The sequence below is a fragment of the Rhinichthys klamathensis genome, unplaced genomic scaffold (genome assembly GCF_029890125.1).
Source record: "Rhinichthys klamathensis goyatoka isolate OS25496 unplaced genomic scaffold, OSU_Roscu_1.1 h1tg000386l_1, whole genome shotgun sequence".
Taxonomy (NCBI): Eukaryota; Metazoa; Chordata; class Actinopteri; order Cypriniformes; family Leuciscidae; genus Rhinichthys; species Rhinichthys klamathensis.
In genome coordinates, this window is record NW_026606890.1 from 573,386 (window position 1) to 592,231 (window position 18,846).

Genomic DNA, 18,846 nt, shown 5'->3' on the forward strand with positions numbered 1-18,846 from the left:
GGTACCCCTTAAGCGTCAATATGAGACGCGCCTCCTAGGTCTAACCCTAACCCTACCCCAGACCTAAACCTACCCATAACGGAAGCGTCATCTAACTGACGCTAAAGGGTGCCATGTGCGTCGGACTTAGACGCATGGTCAAAAGTGTCAGTTAGATGACGCCTTGGGATGAGAATGTGTTGGTGCGCCTGTGCCTGGCGGCAAGACTGGTGCATCATCTGAGATCTTCATCGAGCCAGGAGTTCCTTGTGTTCCTGTCTGGTCTTTGCTTTGGAGCTGCCTCTATTCCACTCACATCATCACCATCTTACTGACGTCTCAGTGGTCACCCATCCTGCCTGTCGTATTGTCGTCTGCCCTGCACTACTGTCTGAACTGTGGTTCACGCTTCACTCTCCCTGCTGTCTCTAGTCTTCTGTCTTGTAAATAAAAACCCATTGTCTGCTCATTTGCATTTGGGTCCTATCTCTTGCAGAACTGTGACAACTCTAGTATGACTGAACTAATCTAAGTTAATAGGAAGCTTGCCAGTTGTAAATATAATTTATTTTTCACATCAACCAAATAAACCCAAACTCAAAACAAATTTGTGTAAAAATACACTATGAGATTAAAGTCCTGAGCTCCTCTCTTGGATCTCAAGATGTTTTCATAAGTAGAAATTGTTGAAGCTGTATTCACCTGGTGCTCTTAGAGGCAGTCCGTTGTCCAACCCTCGGGGTTTAGTGGCGATGAACAGGTAGCAAAGCACACAAAGAGTGATGATGAAGGCTAGCAGCACCACAGCAGCAATAGACAAACCAACCAGAGCTCCCAAACTAAAGGACAGAGAAAGAGAGAGAGATTCAATTGTTTACATTTAGACCATGATGACATCAAATACTCAATGCACAATAGCACATGGATGCACTGTGCCATGTTTGATGTCATTAATATAAGAGAGAAACAGAATTAAGGAATGAGTGAGGTAACATGAAATCATGAGAGAGATACAAGTCACTAGTCAGAAATAGGTTTAAGTTACGATGTAGACCAACAATGCTGGAGAGCAGAGATATCTAGCAAAACCACAAATGTTTTTCCACCAAAAAAATAAAAATAAAAGACTATCACTTTCAATTAGTTATATTGTTAGTTATAGTGTTATTATTTTTATTTCCTTGTATTGTATCTAATCCGTTTGAAATTGTACAGCACTTGGTATACTGTGTTTGTTTAAGGTGCTTTATAAATAAACTTTGATTTGATTTGAATTATTCCATTACTTGGTTAGATGTTTTTCCACTTTCAAACAACTCCTTTCAAATATCCTTCTCCCCCACAAGATCACAGGATGAAAGCATAATGACTTTGTTTTAGATTATCAAAGCGTGCTGTCGCACATCTGCATGCCTGAGAACAAATTATAACCAGCTTTGAAAAAAGCAAAAAGCAAAGTTCTTACATAAATCAGTTAATGTTAATGGATTGTTTCGCATTAATTGTTTCGCGTGGAAGAGGTTGCAGAGACACTAAAAGCAGCAGAGCATCACCTGTGGAGAAACTGCACTTAAAGAGCCACAGTGGGTCATTTAGACTACTTAACCAGTAAAAGGTCAAACTAGCAGGGCATCGCTCATTAAATTTTTACATTTTTTTAACCATGGAAAACTTATCGTTGTTGTGTGGTTGCTAGGTGACCAAATTAATAGAGCCCACCTCATTGAAGGCAGCTGCCTATACAAAAATAAAGATCCTTTATTGGTATCTATGGTTCCATGAAGAATCTATGCAACTTGCCATTGCAAAAATGTTCTACACACCTAGTAAAAAATGGTTCTTTTAGAACTGTTCGCTGAAAGGTTCTTTTTGGAACCTTTATTTTTAAGAGTGTAGGAACAGACCTCAAGATCCCTATCACACTCTTTTAAAACTCTATAAAGCTCCAAAGGGTCAGCAAGAACAACCCCTGTGTGTGAATCATCATTATTGTCCACAGACTTCTCTGAAATGTCATGCTGTAAAATGTCATGTCATGGTGGCATGTGATGAAAACAGTCATAACGGAGTTCCTAGTGAGAGTGATGTAAGACGGCTCTACCAAATCAGCTGAAGATCATTATAGCAGCCAAAGTACATTGGAGGCACTGGGGAAGCTTTTTATTGACCCTGAGTGACAGAAAGTGGAACATTTGTATTTGTATCACCTATACCCTTCTAGGACATGTCCAGGCCATGTTTCACCACACAATAAAAAAAAAAATTAGGCTGATGTTTTGCAAAAAGAAAATGCATGACAATTGGAGAATGGGACTATTTTGCATTAAAGTCGTCATGAAATCAAATTTTACCATTCGTATTTTTATATGTAATATAGTGTTTATTATAAATGATTTATCTGTGCACTTCGTTTTTTTTTTTAATTCATGTGCCCTTATAATCCTTAATCAAATACGTCACCCTTCCCTCCCCCCTCGAAACGACTTCTCTTCTCTTCCGGTCAAAAACTATTACTAGAGGGCGTGGCTATTGGGGTCTGTCTCGTTTCTGGCCCGCCTCTCAGAAACCTGTTAGTGTTACTGACAGCCAGCAAATATGGTTTAGGTGCATTTTTGGTTGCACTCCTCACATCCTCTTTCCTATCCCTAAACAACCTCGTCTGTGTGCCCGCTGGCTCGAATTCCTGCATTTCGAAGAAGGAGGAATAAAGGCGAGTTCGCATCTGTGTGCAAGGGTGATCTTGACTATCAGCCGCCTCATCTTGGTTCGCGGGAGGCTAATATAAATATGGGGTGAGTCCTTCCGGAAAATTTGGCTGCTCGTCCTCGTTCTCATCGTCGGGTTCCTCAATTAAAAATTCTTCATGGGAGAGTAACGGTGGTGAGTACGGTGGAGAGGAATCCTCCACAACTGACTGTAAACTGGCATTCAAATCTGCCTCCATTTTGTTAGCAACGCCCAACCTCCAACGATCCAATCAAATCCCGAAGGACGAAATCAAGCCCCGCCCTACATTTTTTTTCTAATTTCAGAAGCCGTTTCACTCGGATATACGTCACAATAAGGAAAAAAGGACAATCTCAACTTCCGTTTCATGACGACTTTAAAGTCATGAACATTTTTTAATTGATCTTGATGTTTTCGTTTAATTTTGGGTTGAAATAAACATGTTCTTGACAGGTTTTGTGATATTCACACAAAACATATAAAATCTGGTTTGAAAACAATTTGTTTGTTTAGATGTATTGACCAGGACTATGTTTCCTAAATGCATTATAAGCCTATAAATTAGTGTTAATTTTACCAGCCATTTTTAAATTTAGTTTCAGTTTTAGTCCAGTTTCAGCATCGCTTGTTAGTTTTTATCACATTTAGTCGACATCATCCCATTTTTATTTAGTCTAGTTTTAGTCGACTATAAGTCGAGCATTTTAGTCTTTATTTTAGTACAAGAAAACATGATTTTATTCGTTTAGTTTTAGTCAACAAAAACTGTCAACATTTTAGTCTAGTTTTAGTCAGGACATCATTTTAACCTTTTACTTTTTTGTCAGCAGATAATATTTAACATTTCCTAAAATTATTTCACATTTCAACATTTTCTCTCATCTTTTTGATAAAAAACACAATTTTAAGGAACACATGCAGACATGGAAGATGTTCTGACAATATTTGCATATTTATTTTGAACATTGTTAAAGGGATACTCCACCGTTTTTTCATATTAAACTATGGTATTCTCTTATCTAAGACGAGTTGATACATACCTCTCTGTATGGCGGAATAGCACTTATTGGGAGCACTTCGACTCGGCGCTGTAATATCTTCACTCGTGAAAAGTCCTCTCCCCCTCTCCCTCTCCCTGTCATTTCCGTCAATAGAACCAACGTGACCTGCACGCCTGCAGTAGTAGTAGTTTTTTGTGCAGAGTTGACGAAGTATCAGGGAGAGGGAGAGGGAGAGGGAGAGGGAGAGGGAGAGGGGGAGAGGACTTTTCACGAGTGAAGATATTACAGCGCCGAGTCGAAGTGCTCCCAATAAGTGCTATTCCGCCATACATTATAGTTATCCATTTTACCCGCTTATAAAAAAGCGCCACATTTTATTTAGTGTCACCATACTTGGTCGTGTAACTACTCGTGTAACTATATTTAAATAGAGAAAACGTGGATGTGTTTGGTTGCTTCTAACTTCATCTCTGTTTGGCCCATATACAATGAATGGGGCTAAGCTAACTGCTCTCAAAGCTCTCCGCCCGACAGAGCGATTCAGTGCACGCACTGAGACGAGAGAGGTATGTATCAACTCGTCTTAGATAAGAGAATACCATAGTTTAATATGAAAAAACGGTGGAGTATCCCTTTAAGGTTCAAAGACACAAACACAAATGCTTGCATTAAAACAAATAAAATACACCTGACAAAGGAAACAAATAAATAAAATAAAGTGTCTTATGAACTTAACACAAGTGCTGGCTGTTTAAAGCTAGTTCACATAGAATAATAAAATAAATAGATTTGTAATAATAGAATAAAAATAATGTGCAGATAAACAGAGCAGCATTTTATGTCACCAAATAAAGACATTGGGAGTTTGCATCCCAATCCCTGCAGTGGTTCCCCTAGCAATGGCTATTTTGTGTGAATGAAAATCTAGGTTAAAGTTGTTCTGAATTATGTGTGGTGTATTATTTTTATTTTGTCTTATCCTGATAAATTGTTTCAGTTCGTTTTAGCATTTAGCATACATGTGTAGCTGCCGAGGTGTTTTGTGTTAACTATAGTTCACTTGCAGCTCCTAGATTACCTAAAGCGTCTGTCTGCTTTAATCAAACTTGCAATTTAAGTGAAACTATAGTTGCCCGGCCAGTATAACATATCTAAGTTAGCATAAATTTAACTTCACATACAATTCTATCAACAAGTGGCTACGGTCGCTACGTGCTAAGAAGCTAACGTAACGTAGCCAGCCTGGATACTAAATGCTATGAAAGTTAGCCAACATTAGTTAGTTTATCATTGGGACATTATAGCCGTTGATTTAATGTTACATTATAAACAACCACCACCAATCTTTCTGTTAACTTAACACAATGTCTTTGTGGTGAACTGCGACGTGTCTCTTCAGGTTTGTTGTGTTTTTTCCAGCTACCATGTGGCCACATTCCTTCCCTTCGACTAAAATCAAGCATTTGGTTTTGTTCTCCACTTCAATGAAGCGAAAATGTGTCCATATATCACGTCTCCTCTTTCTCCCGAGCCCCGTGCAAAGCATGTTTTACTTTTAACCCGTCGCCGCCTCGCCGTGAATCCAGCTCCTGTCTGCTCCATGTGTTGTGTAGGCTACTCTGTGCCCGGCCCGCCCGCTCCAGGTTTGAAAGTGGGTGTGTGTGGCGGAAGAGCTGACGAGGAGGAGGCGGAGGAGGAGACAGGATTTGACAAAACCATATCATATAATAATATGTAATTTTCGTCTCGTCTTTGTTCGTGAACTAAAATGTCCATAGATTTTAGCCCAGTCTTTTATTTACCGAACTGCATTTTCGTCTCGTCTTTAGTAGTCTACGAAAATTATTTCTGATTTACTCCCAGTTATTGTTTATTAGTGGGGATTTTAGTCTCGTCTCGTCTAGTTTTCGTTCGGTGAAAAATGTGCGTTGACGAAAATATTATCGTTTAGTTTTCGTTAACGAAATTAACACTACTATAAATGAATTGTAGAAACCATTGGTAAAAATGGCCTCTCTCTACATAGGTTTATGATGCTTTTGGGAAAGCCCAGGATGATATGGGCATTTCTAACTGTTAAGCTATGGGATCCTGTGGGAAACAATGATCACTAATGAGAGTTTCTATTCAGTCAGTCACAATCAATGTTACATCAATACTGACGTATTGGGGTCTCACTTGGGAGCCCAGTCACCTTCGAGGGGTAACAAAATGAGCCAATGGATATTGCCCAGTGAGATTTGCATGCCGAGCCACTCCTACCCGACAAACGGGTATATAAGCCAGCTAGCAACTATCTCGATCAGGTTTTGCTGTGAGCCGAGACAGGGATCCCAGCAGTTCAGAGGTGGTTCAGGGTTGTGGAAGGAGGAACGTAACGTCTTCGTCTTCGTCGACATTCTTTATACTATCGCTGATGTTTCTTCTAGACAGCAAAGAAGTTAAATGGAGAGCAAATAGATACATTTTCCTGCAAAAACACTTATTTGGCACAAGAGGAGACCTCTTGAGTTTCAGATTTTCCTGCAAAAACACTTATCTGGCACGTCTCCTCTTGAGTTTCAGAAGAGATCTCAATAACGTCAAAAACCATTTTCAGATCTGCAATCAGATTTCTCAGCATGAACTTCAAAATTTCTCATCGAATTCCACCAAGACCAAATGATCTGCTATTCAAATTAATTTATAGTTCCATACTCTTACTTTGTCAAGAATTGTCCAATTTTTCTCTACTTTTAGTTTTATTTCTATCAAGGAACTTTGAGAGAGAAACACCAGAGATTACATTTAAACTTGAAACATACGTGATTACTCCATTACCTCTCGAGAGCTATGAAAAAGCAACCTTTAAGCAAAAATAAACTTTCCTCCGTGAGCATCCAGTAAAACTACAATAGTTCTAATCAACACCTGATGTTCTGCCAGTGTCTATAAAACCAGGTGTTGTGATTGACATGAATTCCCAAGTAAGCATTTAACCAAACTTCAGTCATGAATATTGATGATTAATGCAAAGGTTGTTCTTATCATCATATTAATGATAAGATTCAAGAAACATGCATACATTTTCACTTTTCTTGATGTAAATTGCAGCTTTTAAGTTATTGCAACAATTTACATAATAATGGATCTATGAACAATGTACACAAGTGATGCAGTTCTTGCATCTTGAATTGGTGGTGTTTTATTCTAATTAGCTACATATGATGGCATTGAAACGTGCAACAATTTGCATTAATTAATTAGTCATTTAATTACAGCTTAATTGGTCAATCAAAGCTCACGTATTACCACAAAAAAAATATAGCATTTTCTATGACAGTGTCTGTTCTCACTTCTTGTAAGGTCATTATTAAGTGACTGTGCAGAAAGCGCTCTTTAAATCAAGACTTAATTAAGACTTGAGAGTGTGATTAGACCACTTGACTAAAGCTATTTACTGAGGTTAATGACACATGCAATTATCAATTATGAACCTTGATTAATCTGATCAAATTAAACCTGTTCCCTGGTTTATAGGATTTCAATGTCCTATTTCAAGGTTGTTAACATCTAAACATGCTTAAAGATTATTATGAGAAGCAAAACCTTTGTGTACCAAATTTTCTATTTCTTTCTATTTTATTCAATTTTTTTGCCATTTATTTTTTCTTTTGTAAACATGTCTACATATATTTTTTTTTAGTTTGTCTTTGATGTTTGGTTGCAGTCTGCACTTCTGATCAATCAATTCTTAACTTTGTCTCGTTTTACAGTTGAAAAATTATGTAAACATCCTCAAAACAAAATACATTTTCCTGAGAAGCAGAATACAAATTAAACAATGACAAACACTCTTATATTCAAGATACATTCAATGAAAACAAGTCTCAGTATGTTAGTTTCTCAGTTAAACTTTCATCCGTTTTGCTGCTTAGTGTTCATTTAGAAAATTTTGCATTTAAAACAATGTTTGCCTTTTGAAAATCCGTTTTGTCTGCATCATGGCTCCTGAAAACAACGCATTTTATTTCTTTAACAATATTGGAGAGAATAAACTAGTTTGTCCTTGAAAGCCTACTGTTTGATTTGGGTACATAACAAATAAAGAACACTTCAAAATGTATGATTATCTTCCTTTTGTGTAACACAAAAGATGTTTAGCAGAATATCGATATCGAAACAAAAACACAAGAAATCACTTTAATGTCAATATGAATCATGTAGATATGCCATGGCTCCTAAAGCCATGATAGCTATTTACAATGAACAGAACAACGACAGTCATTATTCAGTCATATTTCTTGGAAAATCTTGTTTGAAATAGCCATTTGGCACTTGGGAAACAGGCATGGCATGCTGTGGATGATGACGAAACATACAAATGAGATTTACAAGTTATTGGAGTTAAAAGTTTTTTTGTTTTGTTTTGTTTTGTTTTTTTAGCTTAACAGTATAAATAACCACTTTTGTAGAATGGAAAAGCATGCATTCAACAAAATAATGAAAGGTTCTGATTCTTGTTGTTTAGGAAAAGACAGAATCAGAGAGTGTTGTTTTAGACAAATGTACGAAAATAACCATAATATCACACAATATCACAGTTACTCATCAAACTTGGTCATTTCTCTCATGTTTACGTTGATAGTGGTGACTACAAAGTTGTCATTGCCAAGTTCGCCAACCATATGTCTACATAATTTAAAATTAGACATACATAAAATATAGAAGTTTCACAAAATACCGTCTTACCTAAGCCACCACATGTATCCATATTCATATGGGAAAAAGCTGTTGGGATCGTCGCAGCAGTATTTGACGTCATTGAACCCGCAGCAGAATGTCGCGCGCGCGTCGCTGTCGGGTTTGGGGCACGTGAAGCCGCTGACAAACACGCTCTCCGCGTTGTAATATCCCGCGCAATCCGCGTTCATGCTGCCTGCGACTCGAACCCTCAACCGGCCACTTGTTAAAGCCTGAAGACTCTTATCACATCCTCTGGAGTTGCATCAGTCGTCTGAGAGTTACTCCAGTCAGATTATAAACAGTGATGTGACGACTGTCAAAGACGCGCGAACATCTGAACGTGAGATGCTGAGAGCTTTCTTTATAATCTCTCTCTCTCTCTCTCTCTCTCTCTCTCTCTCTCTCTCTCTCTCTCTCTCTCTCTCTCTCTCTCTCTCTCTCTCTCTCTCTCTCTCACACACTCACACACACACACACACACACACAATCAATCAATCCAATCACCTTGTTTCTCTTCTATCCACTCTCACTTTCTGTCTTTCATATCCTCTTATCCGTTATATCTTAAGTTTTGTTGTAATGACTACACACTAGATAGATAGATAGATAGATAGATAGGCAGATAGATCAAAATAGATGTAAATTAAGAACTCTATGTGTTAAGAACATGTTTTTATATTATTACAGTTTTTCTGAATTGCTAAAACACATTTCTTGAAACTATCACTCACTTTCTCAAAACCTTAAACACAAAACCAAATTTTCAAACCACATTCAGAGAACCTTTGACTCTTCTGGCAAAATCAAACGATTGCCTCAAAACCATTTTATCTGTGCTCAAAATTAAAGGTGCAATGTGTAACATTTTTGAGTATCTATTAACAGAAATCCAATATGACATCCATAACTATGTGTTCAGTGGTGTAAAAAGACCTTACTTAAAGGAGCTGTATGTAAGATTGTGGACAAAACTGGTACTGCAATCACTTTTAAATTACTGTAGAGCGGTGCATCCCCATTAATTCTTCTCCCTCGCTGTGTTATGGCTTTGCTATGTGGGGATAAATGTGCTGGTTAAGTTCGTGAGACAGCTTATTAGTAGGCTACTCTTGTCATGGACCGTAAAACAGTTACAGGAATCACCAACCTGTCGATCTTGGAAGCATTTTAAGTCGATCGAGTTTCCAAAATCAGAGAAAAAAGCCTATTGTGTGTAGTAAGTGGTGTCTATGGGATGCGGAGGCGCGCGCGCTGTTACAATCACGTCATTTTTGCCGCACGCACCTTTGGGCTCATGCGGACGCGTCGAGTTTAAACAAGGCTTAACGCGTTAACCAGCTCAGCCACAGTAACAGCTCATATTAGCCAGCTAAACTTTTACTACCCTGTTAGAAAAAATATATAGTTGCATAGTTTCATGTGGTTCTTCTCCCTCGCTGTATTATGGGTTTGCTATGTGGGGAGAATGTGCTGGTTACGTTCGTGAGACAATCAGCTGATTACTATTATTATATTATATATTAAGACCCTTGATCCTCACCTGAAACTTTATCCATGATGTGGTTTATAATGGACTGTGGTACAGAAACTTGGCTTCCTCTGGCTATTCTCTGCTGACTCAGACGACGATGTTTGTCCCGTTTTAGCCACCGTGGCTTCTTCCAAAGGGAGGGGTGAGCGGTGGGCTGAGCTCTTAGTGTAAACTCGCTACCGAACCGCTAGATGTCTCTAAAATCTACACACTGCACCTTTAAGCAATGCTCTCAGATCATACACACAGCGAGCCAATATTATAAACACTACAGTTCATACATTAGACACTACAGAGAAAAATGGAGAACACAGCATGCAGTTACAGGAAAAAAAATATATTGTAACAAAGTAAACAAATTTTGCAATTAGTAAAAAAGTATAGTAACGACAACTTACAGTATTAAGGTGAATAAATTGTATACTGTATGCACTGCAAGTATTGTGCTGAATATTGTAGGCCTATAGTATTGAATGTCTGTATACTCAGCTCTTGCATACTGTGAAAATACAGTGACCCAACCAACTGCTAAAGCCAAAAAGGTTACAGTAAAAAACTGTAAATGAAAAGCATGCTACAGTCACTCAGAAGAGTTGTGCAACTGCAGAATCAAGGTCAGTGAGAGAGATTGGACATGTGTTCTGCTTCAGCATCACGTCTTCACATCTCAGACAATGTCGTCTCTGCAGGCGAAGGGAAAAACCCTAAAGGAGATCCAGCCTTGACAGCATTCTGCACTCCTGCTCTTCCTCGTCCTCCTTGTTCACCCCCTCTTACATGCACTCTTCCTCCTCTCCCTCTTATATTGTTTCCATCCATTGTTGGTATCAACATTCAGTGCAACATTTTGAGTCAGTTTTGGCTCTGAACTGACTTCTACAGTTGGTTTGATCACATCATTAGAAATAAGTGTGAACAATTTTGAGTCGTTGTGTGTAAACGATGACAAGAGTGTTGCAGTTGTGTTTAACTTTTGCCTGCCTGTGTTTAGTGTTGTGAAACACAAGTGCATCACAGAGTGAAATGTGTTTTAGTGAGTGAGAATGTGTTTAGAGTTTTGCAAAAAGAGTGCATGAGATTTGCAAACAGTGTTTTAACTGCCTGAACTTGTTTAATGTTTTACAGGAAGAGTGATGTATTCGACAAATTGGTTTAGGCTATTGAGAATTTGGTTCAGAGAATGGGGTTTAGTGTTTTAGCGATTCAGAAAAACTGTATTATGAAATATTTACATATGAACATATTTTATAGTATAATTCTGATCTAAATATTTTCCAACATAGACACAGTTTGAGCTGCTCTAGAGAAACTCATCAGCACAAGAATGGATGTCCTTGAAGTTTCCGTACACACCACACTTTTCTCTCATAATATTACACAATTAATTTCCTCATATGATCTGCTGCATGTTCGCAGAACCACGTGTTATTATATCTTGATAAAGAGAAGAACATTTTCAAATTGTTTGGAGGCGCTCTACCGTCGTTGATGCGTTGAGAAGTTTTCATAGAAGAAACGCATGTGAGTTTTCACATTTTCTTCATGTTAGTAGTTTTAGTGCATTTTTCAATAATTCAGTTTTTTTAACAATGATTTTTATTTACTTGCCCAGTAAATTTATTTTGTTATCTTAACAGTGCACCTTTAAATACTCCCAGCCTCACTTTATACCAGCGCAAGTACCACTTGGTTAAGTTGGATTTCGGGTGGTTTGTGAATGAAGACAAAGGATTTGGTGCTGAAATGGTGGAGTATGTTTTTTTTTTTTTATGTATATATTTTCTTGTGTTTGTATATCAAAGAATATTAATGCTGCATTGTTTCCACAACATAAATATGTGTGCTCTGCCTATGATTACGACCAGCTTTAAAGCACCCAGATTGCTGAAGCTGATGCAGCGTTGCCACAGTAACACAACATGCCTCAGAGTTCAGCTTCAACACTTCGGTCCAGAGGAAAATGAGCCCAGGTTCAAGTCAGCAACACCCATTATCAGCTATGCAAGCAAACATAGCAGGTGCTCAGGTGAGGGAAAAAAGGGCAACTCTCATAATTACTATAGAAAACACATAAAAATATGTTAGTTACTCACACACTATAAACCACCTTTAAATTACTTTCATATTATTTATTTACATAAATATGTCTGTTGTAACTTGGCATAATGCTGGAATTGGTAAATGAGCAAAAGTAATGTTGTGCATTACTGACAGAAATTACTATTTATTATTGCAATTATACTATTATTATTTAGATATATTACACTGCAATTACAGTTGGAGGAATAATGTAAAAAAATAAATAATAAAAAAGATACTTTTAAATGAAACCGCCAGTAGGTGGCGCCAAGTCTTAATTGGTGAGTCAAATAATAATCATATATGTTCAAACCGGCTTATTCATTTATGAACGAAAAACCACTCTTGAGATGCAGGGAGGTTTGCTTTGTTCTGAACTATTTTTGTTTGTGAAATACAGCAAATTGACATTATTGTGTTCAAAATGTTAAATTGATAACTTATTTATTGTTTACTGAACTGTTGTATTAAAACGAAAATATTAAAATTACATTTGCAATAGTGCTGATATTCGGGAAAACAGCACTTTTGCTCGAGTGATATTGCTCAACTATTTCACATGATATATAAACATAAAAATCAAAATTTCATGCAGGAAAAATTCATATCTTGAATTTTGCTGACATTTTTATTAATTTTGGTGGCATTTTCCACTCTGCACGACGCAATTTTACACAAGACTCGCTTTTTTGTTGTTAATGTAGGGCTATTGCCTAGTTAGGCTGGCTCTATGTTTAATTTAACAGCAGTGACAAACGATGCAAAGCTTAGGGTAAACTCACTATTGTTACCTGGCTGTCACCAGTGAAAGCTGTGTGGTGGCCATGACAAGGGATGTAGGTACATACTTAATTGAGAATTGATGACATTGGGCACATTTATATAAATAAAATAAATTTAAAATAAACTAAAAATGCACTTATGACTTAGAAAACGACACTTATCTAGTCAGAGACCAAAAGGTCAGGTGCTTGAGGACCACTTGGGGTCTATCTATCTATGCACGTGCCTGCAAGCAGACGTCTATCTGAAATGTAACATACTGATTTGTGTCATTAATGCATGCTGGCTGACTAGATATTTTACCCATGGACCTGCCTGAGCTCTTGGTTGTACTCCGTCTAATGAGTCAGCTGCGCTGTTGGTTGTATCTGATCTGAAGAACGTGTAGAAAGAAAAGGCATAAGTGGGTCGGCGAAGGCACACAAAGTCTAGGAGAGTTAAGCTAAGCAAAAAGCAAGAGAAAAGAATTAAAAGTTTGGCAGAGAAAGGGGAAGACAACACAACAGGGAAGAGCCAATAAGTGGAGTGATTGAAGTTGATGATTTGACCTGGTGGTCAACCTCTGTTTGTACTGATTCATGCCTGTACAAGCTCTTGCCTTGCCTCAAAAATACAAAGTGCCTTTTTATCTTATCTGAAGAACTGTGTTGGATAGACTCGACAGGAGAAAGGGAAAAACATTTCAGCTTTCTGCCTCATTCATTGTTTTTGAAAGGACATTTCGAAGGCACAATCCATGCTGAACATCCAAATGACCATTATTTTTTAGCCCTGTGCTCTCCAACCCTCCAAAGATCTCACTGTAGGACCTTTAAATGACCTTTAAAAACTTTTAATGCAATGACTAGCCAAGTCTTTTTTACTTGTGTAGTGTTTCCTAAACCTAATCCTAATATAGTTGCTAGGAATGTTGAACCACACATCCCATTTGGAAAATTCAAGGTACACTCTTAAAAATAAACTGTCCAAAAGATTTTTTTTTTTTTGTATCATTAAAAAATGATACCATATGTATCATATCTCCTGAACCAAGCATGATTCAAACTAACTCATCTGTCAAGAGCAAGCGTTTTGCATATCCCGAGATTTGACAAGCAAATGTAATCAAAACATAGGGCTAGACATCACATTTTCTGTGTTATCGCGTTTGGTTCAGGAGATATAATAATACAAAATACATAATTTGGTTATGGAGGAAAGCAAACTGGCCGCCACGAGGCGTTTTTGCGATGGCTCCATTTCTGAAAATGTTCAGGGCTGCACACTGTACAAGTGTACCAAGTTTCATGCTTTTATAAAAAAGTGAACATCATTTGCACATATCGCCTGGACTATAAGTAGTCTCAAACTTATGAAATCTTTTATATGCTTATAGGATGAGAATGTCCAATAGTTAAGTGGTAGGATTGTCGATTGTGTATGATGAAACTACCTTGTTATTGACATCAGTGCCGTTTTTTCCCGATGACTGCTGAAGCTGGTTTCAGAAGACTTAAAAAGAGTCTCCCTCAAGAAAACGTATGGTTAATTCATATATTCTTGATATATTGAGCTGTAGTGCTCAACAAGGTTGGGCAAATTGCTAAATGAATTGAATTGGCCACGCCCATAAGATATTGAATTGGAATGACAGGAAGGGAGATTTTTGCAATTCAAAGAAATTTAACAAATCACAATTTTCTTGTCACTCTCTATTGTCCTGAGGCATGTTATTATCATAGTGTTAAAATGAAGCAGAGAAAAATAAGGTAATTTTGAGAATTGCTTTCCTACTCGCCACTCAAATGGTGTGTTCACACCAAACGCGAATAGAGCGTCAAAAACGCGTCTATCGCGTTTAGTTAGACGCTTGAACATTCGCTCGAGTTCAAATTTTTCAACTTGCGCGGAGGACATTCGCGGCAAACGCGTCGCCCAATTCGCGTCATTCGCAACGCCCGGCGCGAATGATGCGTCTATTCGCGTCTTTGCATTGACTTTGTATGTAATCTACTCGCCCAAATAATTAAATTCGCGTTCGGTGTGAACACACCATAAGCCTCTTAGCAGGAGTATCAGCTTTGATGATCAACAACCTCCTCACATACTCAGTTTATTCTGCGTCATTGTCCATCTTTCAAAATTCTCTGCTAGAATGACAGATAATAGTTCTGCTGTCATGGATATCATTTACTAAAAGCTGGACACAAGTCATCAGCACAATTTTAAAATTATGGACAAAAAAGTTAATTGCTAGAGTGTTCCAGGCATTTGTTTTCCGGAAAAAGGCTGGAAACTGCCCAATTGCAAGTCAATTCTGGCCTCTAGATATGGCATGAGTCCATCTTTCAATGTAAGTACAAAACAACACCTTCATTTAACAAGCAGACATGCCATTCATGGCAGGTGCACAAGTAAAACACCAAAGTTTAATATAGGGTTTTTTTTTTTTTTATATATAGCAAGAGAAATGGCATGTGCTGCCTTCTGATGACGGAGACATTAATGTTATTAATGAATGAGTGAATGTGCATGGCAGCGGCTGGGCATTTGACTAATCTCTGCTAATCCCGACCTGATGAAACCAGATTGAGCAGAAATATTGGCAAAAGAGTGGGATTACTGAGCATGGAGTCTGGGCAAACATGTGACGTGAGGGATGACGAGACAAACCAAACTGACAATTGTACAAATGTGCAAACATGCAACCTTGCACAAGCACATTTACACTGGTATTGTTTGCATGTTTTTCTGATAGCAAAATAACACTTGCTACGAGTGCCCTAAAACCCAGACTCGATGCCATTAAACAGGTCATGTCAGGAATGGTGTCATGGGATGGTACACGTAGAGGTAAAGAGAGGTCTATCTATCAGTGTGTGCATGTGGGACGGCCAGACTGAGTCGGATTACTCTACTGGTAAACATCCGCTGACGGCTGTCCTGGCTGAAATGTATGACGCACAAGTCTCATATCAGAGTTGTCTCCATGTCCTAAAAATCTCTCCCTCTGTGCCTTTCATTAAACAAGAACATCAGCCTCTTCCACATTATGCAGATTTCAGACAACAGTTTGTTTTTACTGAATACATAATGCTGGGAAACATGACGATTCAGAATAGTGCTGGAGTTTGACTCGCTGGTTTGTTTATCAACACAATATTTAGCAATTTTGTCACGTTAAAATCGTGTTTTTTGTTTTTGTTGAGCTGAAATTAATTAAATATGTGTGTAGCACTGTTATTTGTTAACAAAGTCAATGCATTTACCTAATTACCTAATTATGGATCAGAACAAAGGAGGAACTTGACAATAGTACAAGGGTGTCCACGTCAAAACAAGGACATACCATTAGACTTTTGTATAAAGTTAATAATATCATACCATTTGTATAAAACTAATCATATTGATTACACAATAACCCAAAAAGCTTTTTGCATTTTCAGAATGTCATTTTGTGGAGCATGGCTGTTTTCATTGAATGGAAAGAGGAATGTGAATATCCTGCCAAACACCCCCTTTTGTTTTCAACCGATGAAAGAAAGTCATACAGGTTTGAAATGAGGGTGAGTAAACAATGACAGAATTTTGAACTGAATTGAATAAAGTTCCTGTTAATAAACAACTGAAAATAATAAGAATTCACGTAATTCATTCATGCATTTTTTAAGCATTGAGCCATATAAAGTAACAATTATATATATATATATATATATATATATATATATATATATATATATATATATATATATATATATATATATATATATATATATATATATTGTAAGGGGTATACAGTCAAAGACCCAGAACCAGATATGAAGAATGAAGACCCGGAGTCAGAATTATAAAAAATTAAAGAAACGTTTTACTGAAGATAGTTTGCAGTTTCATCAGCAGAAGTCAGCTTCAAGACTCACACAGGAGTTCGTAGGCCGCCCCCCTTACAGTTACAAAGATCACAGCAGTTATACCATTTCCAAGGTCTAAGCTACGTCATTGCTTACAGGTTGAATTATTCTCATTGGCTAAGAAACATGAGAGCCTAAACAATTTAACACATGTGAGGAGATAGGGGTGCCTATCGCCATTAGTAAAGATAGTTGTCGTCCACTCATTAGATTGAGGTCTGTGGTGGCCTCGCAGGTTAGAGAAGGGCGCTGGGGTGTCTGGTCCGAACGTCCAGAACCTACATAGAATGTCATACGCACACACACAAATAACAGACACTAGCAAATAACAGCTCCCATCAAGGCTGAAGAGAGTCTGAGCTCCTTATTATCAGTTAAGTATACCAAAACATAATGCTAAAACATTCACTCATTTGGGAGAAAAACAGATAACTGGCATTTACTCTCAAGGAAGGAAATATACATGAAAGAATACATTTTCATACAACAATTAAAGTTTGATAGTAACGCTCAATATAGCTTGACCATCTTTCCAGCGAAGAATCATATGTGCCCACGCTGCCTTTAGGACCCTCTATAAACCTTTCTACTGATCCCAGAGAAAGAGAAAGAGACAAACGGCCTTGTGGGTTACTTGGCCTTCGTGTCCTGCGTGTACTACGTGCAATCTCAAAGTAAGATTGGAATGCACCTAAAAGAAACTGGTTATTTACATCACATGCATTTAAGAAAATATAATTTCACAAGCACAAAGAATATAAAAATTATGTGATAATGAATATATTTGATTATTGATTTTTATAAAGGAAGTATATAACCATTCAAAAGGATATATGATTATAGATGTATTTGAAGAGGCAAGGGATTTTGACCAACCCTTCAATATATATATATAAAACATTTCCTTAAAGGGATATTTCACCCAAAAATTAAAATTCTATCATGACTTTTGTTCTTCGACCACAAATTAAGATCTTTTTGATGAAATCTGAGCGATTTCTGTCCCTCCATTGACACTAGGGCTGCAACAACTAATCGATAAAATCGATAATAATCGATTATGAAAATCGTTGTCAACGAATGTCATTATCGATTAGTTGGTCTGCTTACGTCACAGGGAGCGTTTACTGGTGATTGGTTGAAACAGGCCAATCAGGATGCTCTCTGTCTTACACGTGCTTCATGAGACACACACGCAAGGTCTCTCTCCCTCCGTTGCTCTGCCGCGCGCTCGCGCTACACGGTTTGGAGCACAGTCTCTTCTGTCTCGCATGCGCGCTCTTGCTTGCGCGCTCAAATCCCGGGAGTTTGAACTAATTTGCGAGCATCAGGGAGGCGCTATCAATATGCGGGTGACTTCCAGAACTTCCGGGAGACTTGGGATGTCTGTATTTTGTGTCTCGAGCATCAGGTTGCGCAATCAGTTCGCTCGCAACATAAGTGATGGATTAAAATAGTGCTACCGCAGAAATATTAAATTAAAACGGTCTTTACAAAGCGAAGCACTAAATATAAAGGCAGTTAATAACAGCAGCAGTAAATTATTGTTTTTTAGTCACTGTACTCAGTGGTTTTCAGCGAATGTTTGTGCACTAATGCATCATTTTTCCTGTCTTTTTAATCAAGCCTGTTAGCTTGCTGCGTACCTCCATTCCGTTCTCTTTATATAGCATTTGTCTACTATTAAGTTTTAATTGTTTTTCAAACGCGATCTACTGCGGCTCTGTTCACACGCTTGTTTTCAGTCTTTCTATATTTATTTTTACAAATTATCCTTGTAATTTAATTAATTTTAAATAAAAATGAAATGAATTATATATTTGAGATGTTTTTAGTTTATATCTTCACATCTGAACAACATGTCTGTAAATTTGTTTAAACAAAAATTGTGTTAAAACAATATGTTGGATATAAATGTTTTTTTTTTTTTCATTAATCATGGTTGTCAACTTGCCATCAGCAATTATCATTAAAAACAATGCAAATATTGATATTTGTAAAACTCAATGTGTGGCTTTTGCACTTTTTAAAGTACACTTTTACACATAAATATCCTAATTTAGGGTTTTAGGTAACACTTTATTTTATGGTGTCCTTGTTACATATGTTACATGTACTTACTGTAGTAATA

The 18,846-nt window shown here is 37.5% G+C and overlaps 2 protein-coding genes across 6 annotated transcripts in view; one reads left to right on the forward strand and one right to left on the reverse strand.

Moving 5' to 3' along the window:
* Positions 1–8,620, reverse strand: part of LOC130069841 (protein shisa-like-2A) — a 64,758-nt gene extending 56,138 nt beyond the window's left edge. For both annotated transcript variants that reach the window (XM_056233984.1, XM_056233983.1), the window contains exons 1-2: positions 8,439–8,620; positions 682–818 (exon numbers count right to left, since the gene is read on the reverse strand). In XM_056233984.1, coding sequence (XP_056089959.1) covers positions 682–818; positions 8,439–8,620 — 319 coding nt within the window. The remainder of the gene's footprint in view (positions 1–681; positions 819–8,438) is intronic.
* An 18-nt stretch (positions 8,621–8,638) lies between these two features.
* Positions 8,639–18,846, forward strand: part of slc1a7b (solute carrier family 1 member 7b) — an 89,736-nt gene continuing 79,528 nt past the window's right edge. The window contains exon 1 of one of the 4 annotated variants that reach the window (XM_056233971.1): positions 8,639–8,772. Coding sequence is in view for 1 of the 4 variants with exons in the window: in XM_056233970.1 (XP_056089945.1) it covers positions 16,269–16,370 (102 nt within the window). In the remaining 3 variants the exon portion in view is untranslated. Of the gene's footprint in view, positions 8,773–16,246; positions 16,371–18,846 lie in introns of those variants that run through there. The other 3 variants (XM_056233972.1, XM_056233969.1, XM_056233970.1) reach the window with 3 other exon arrangements.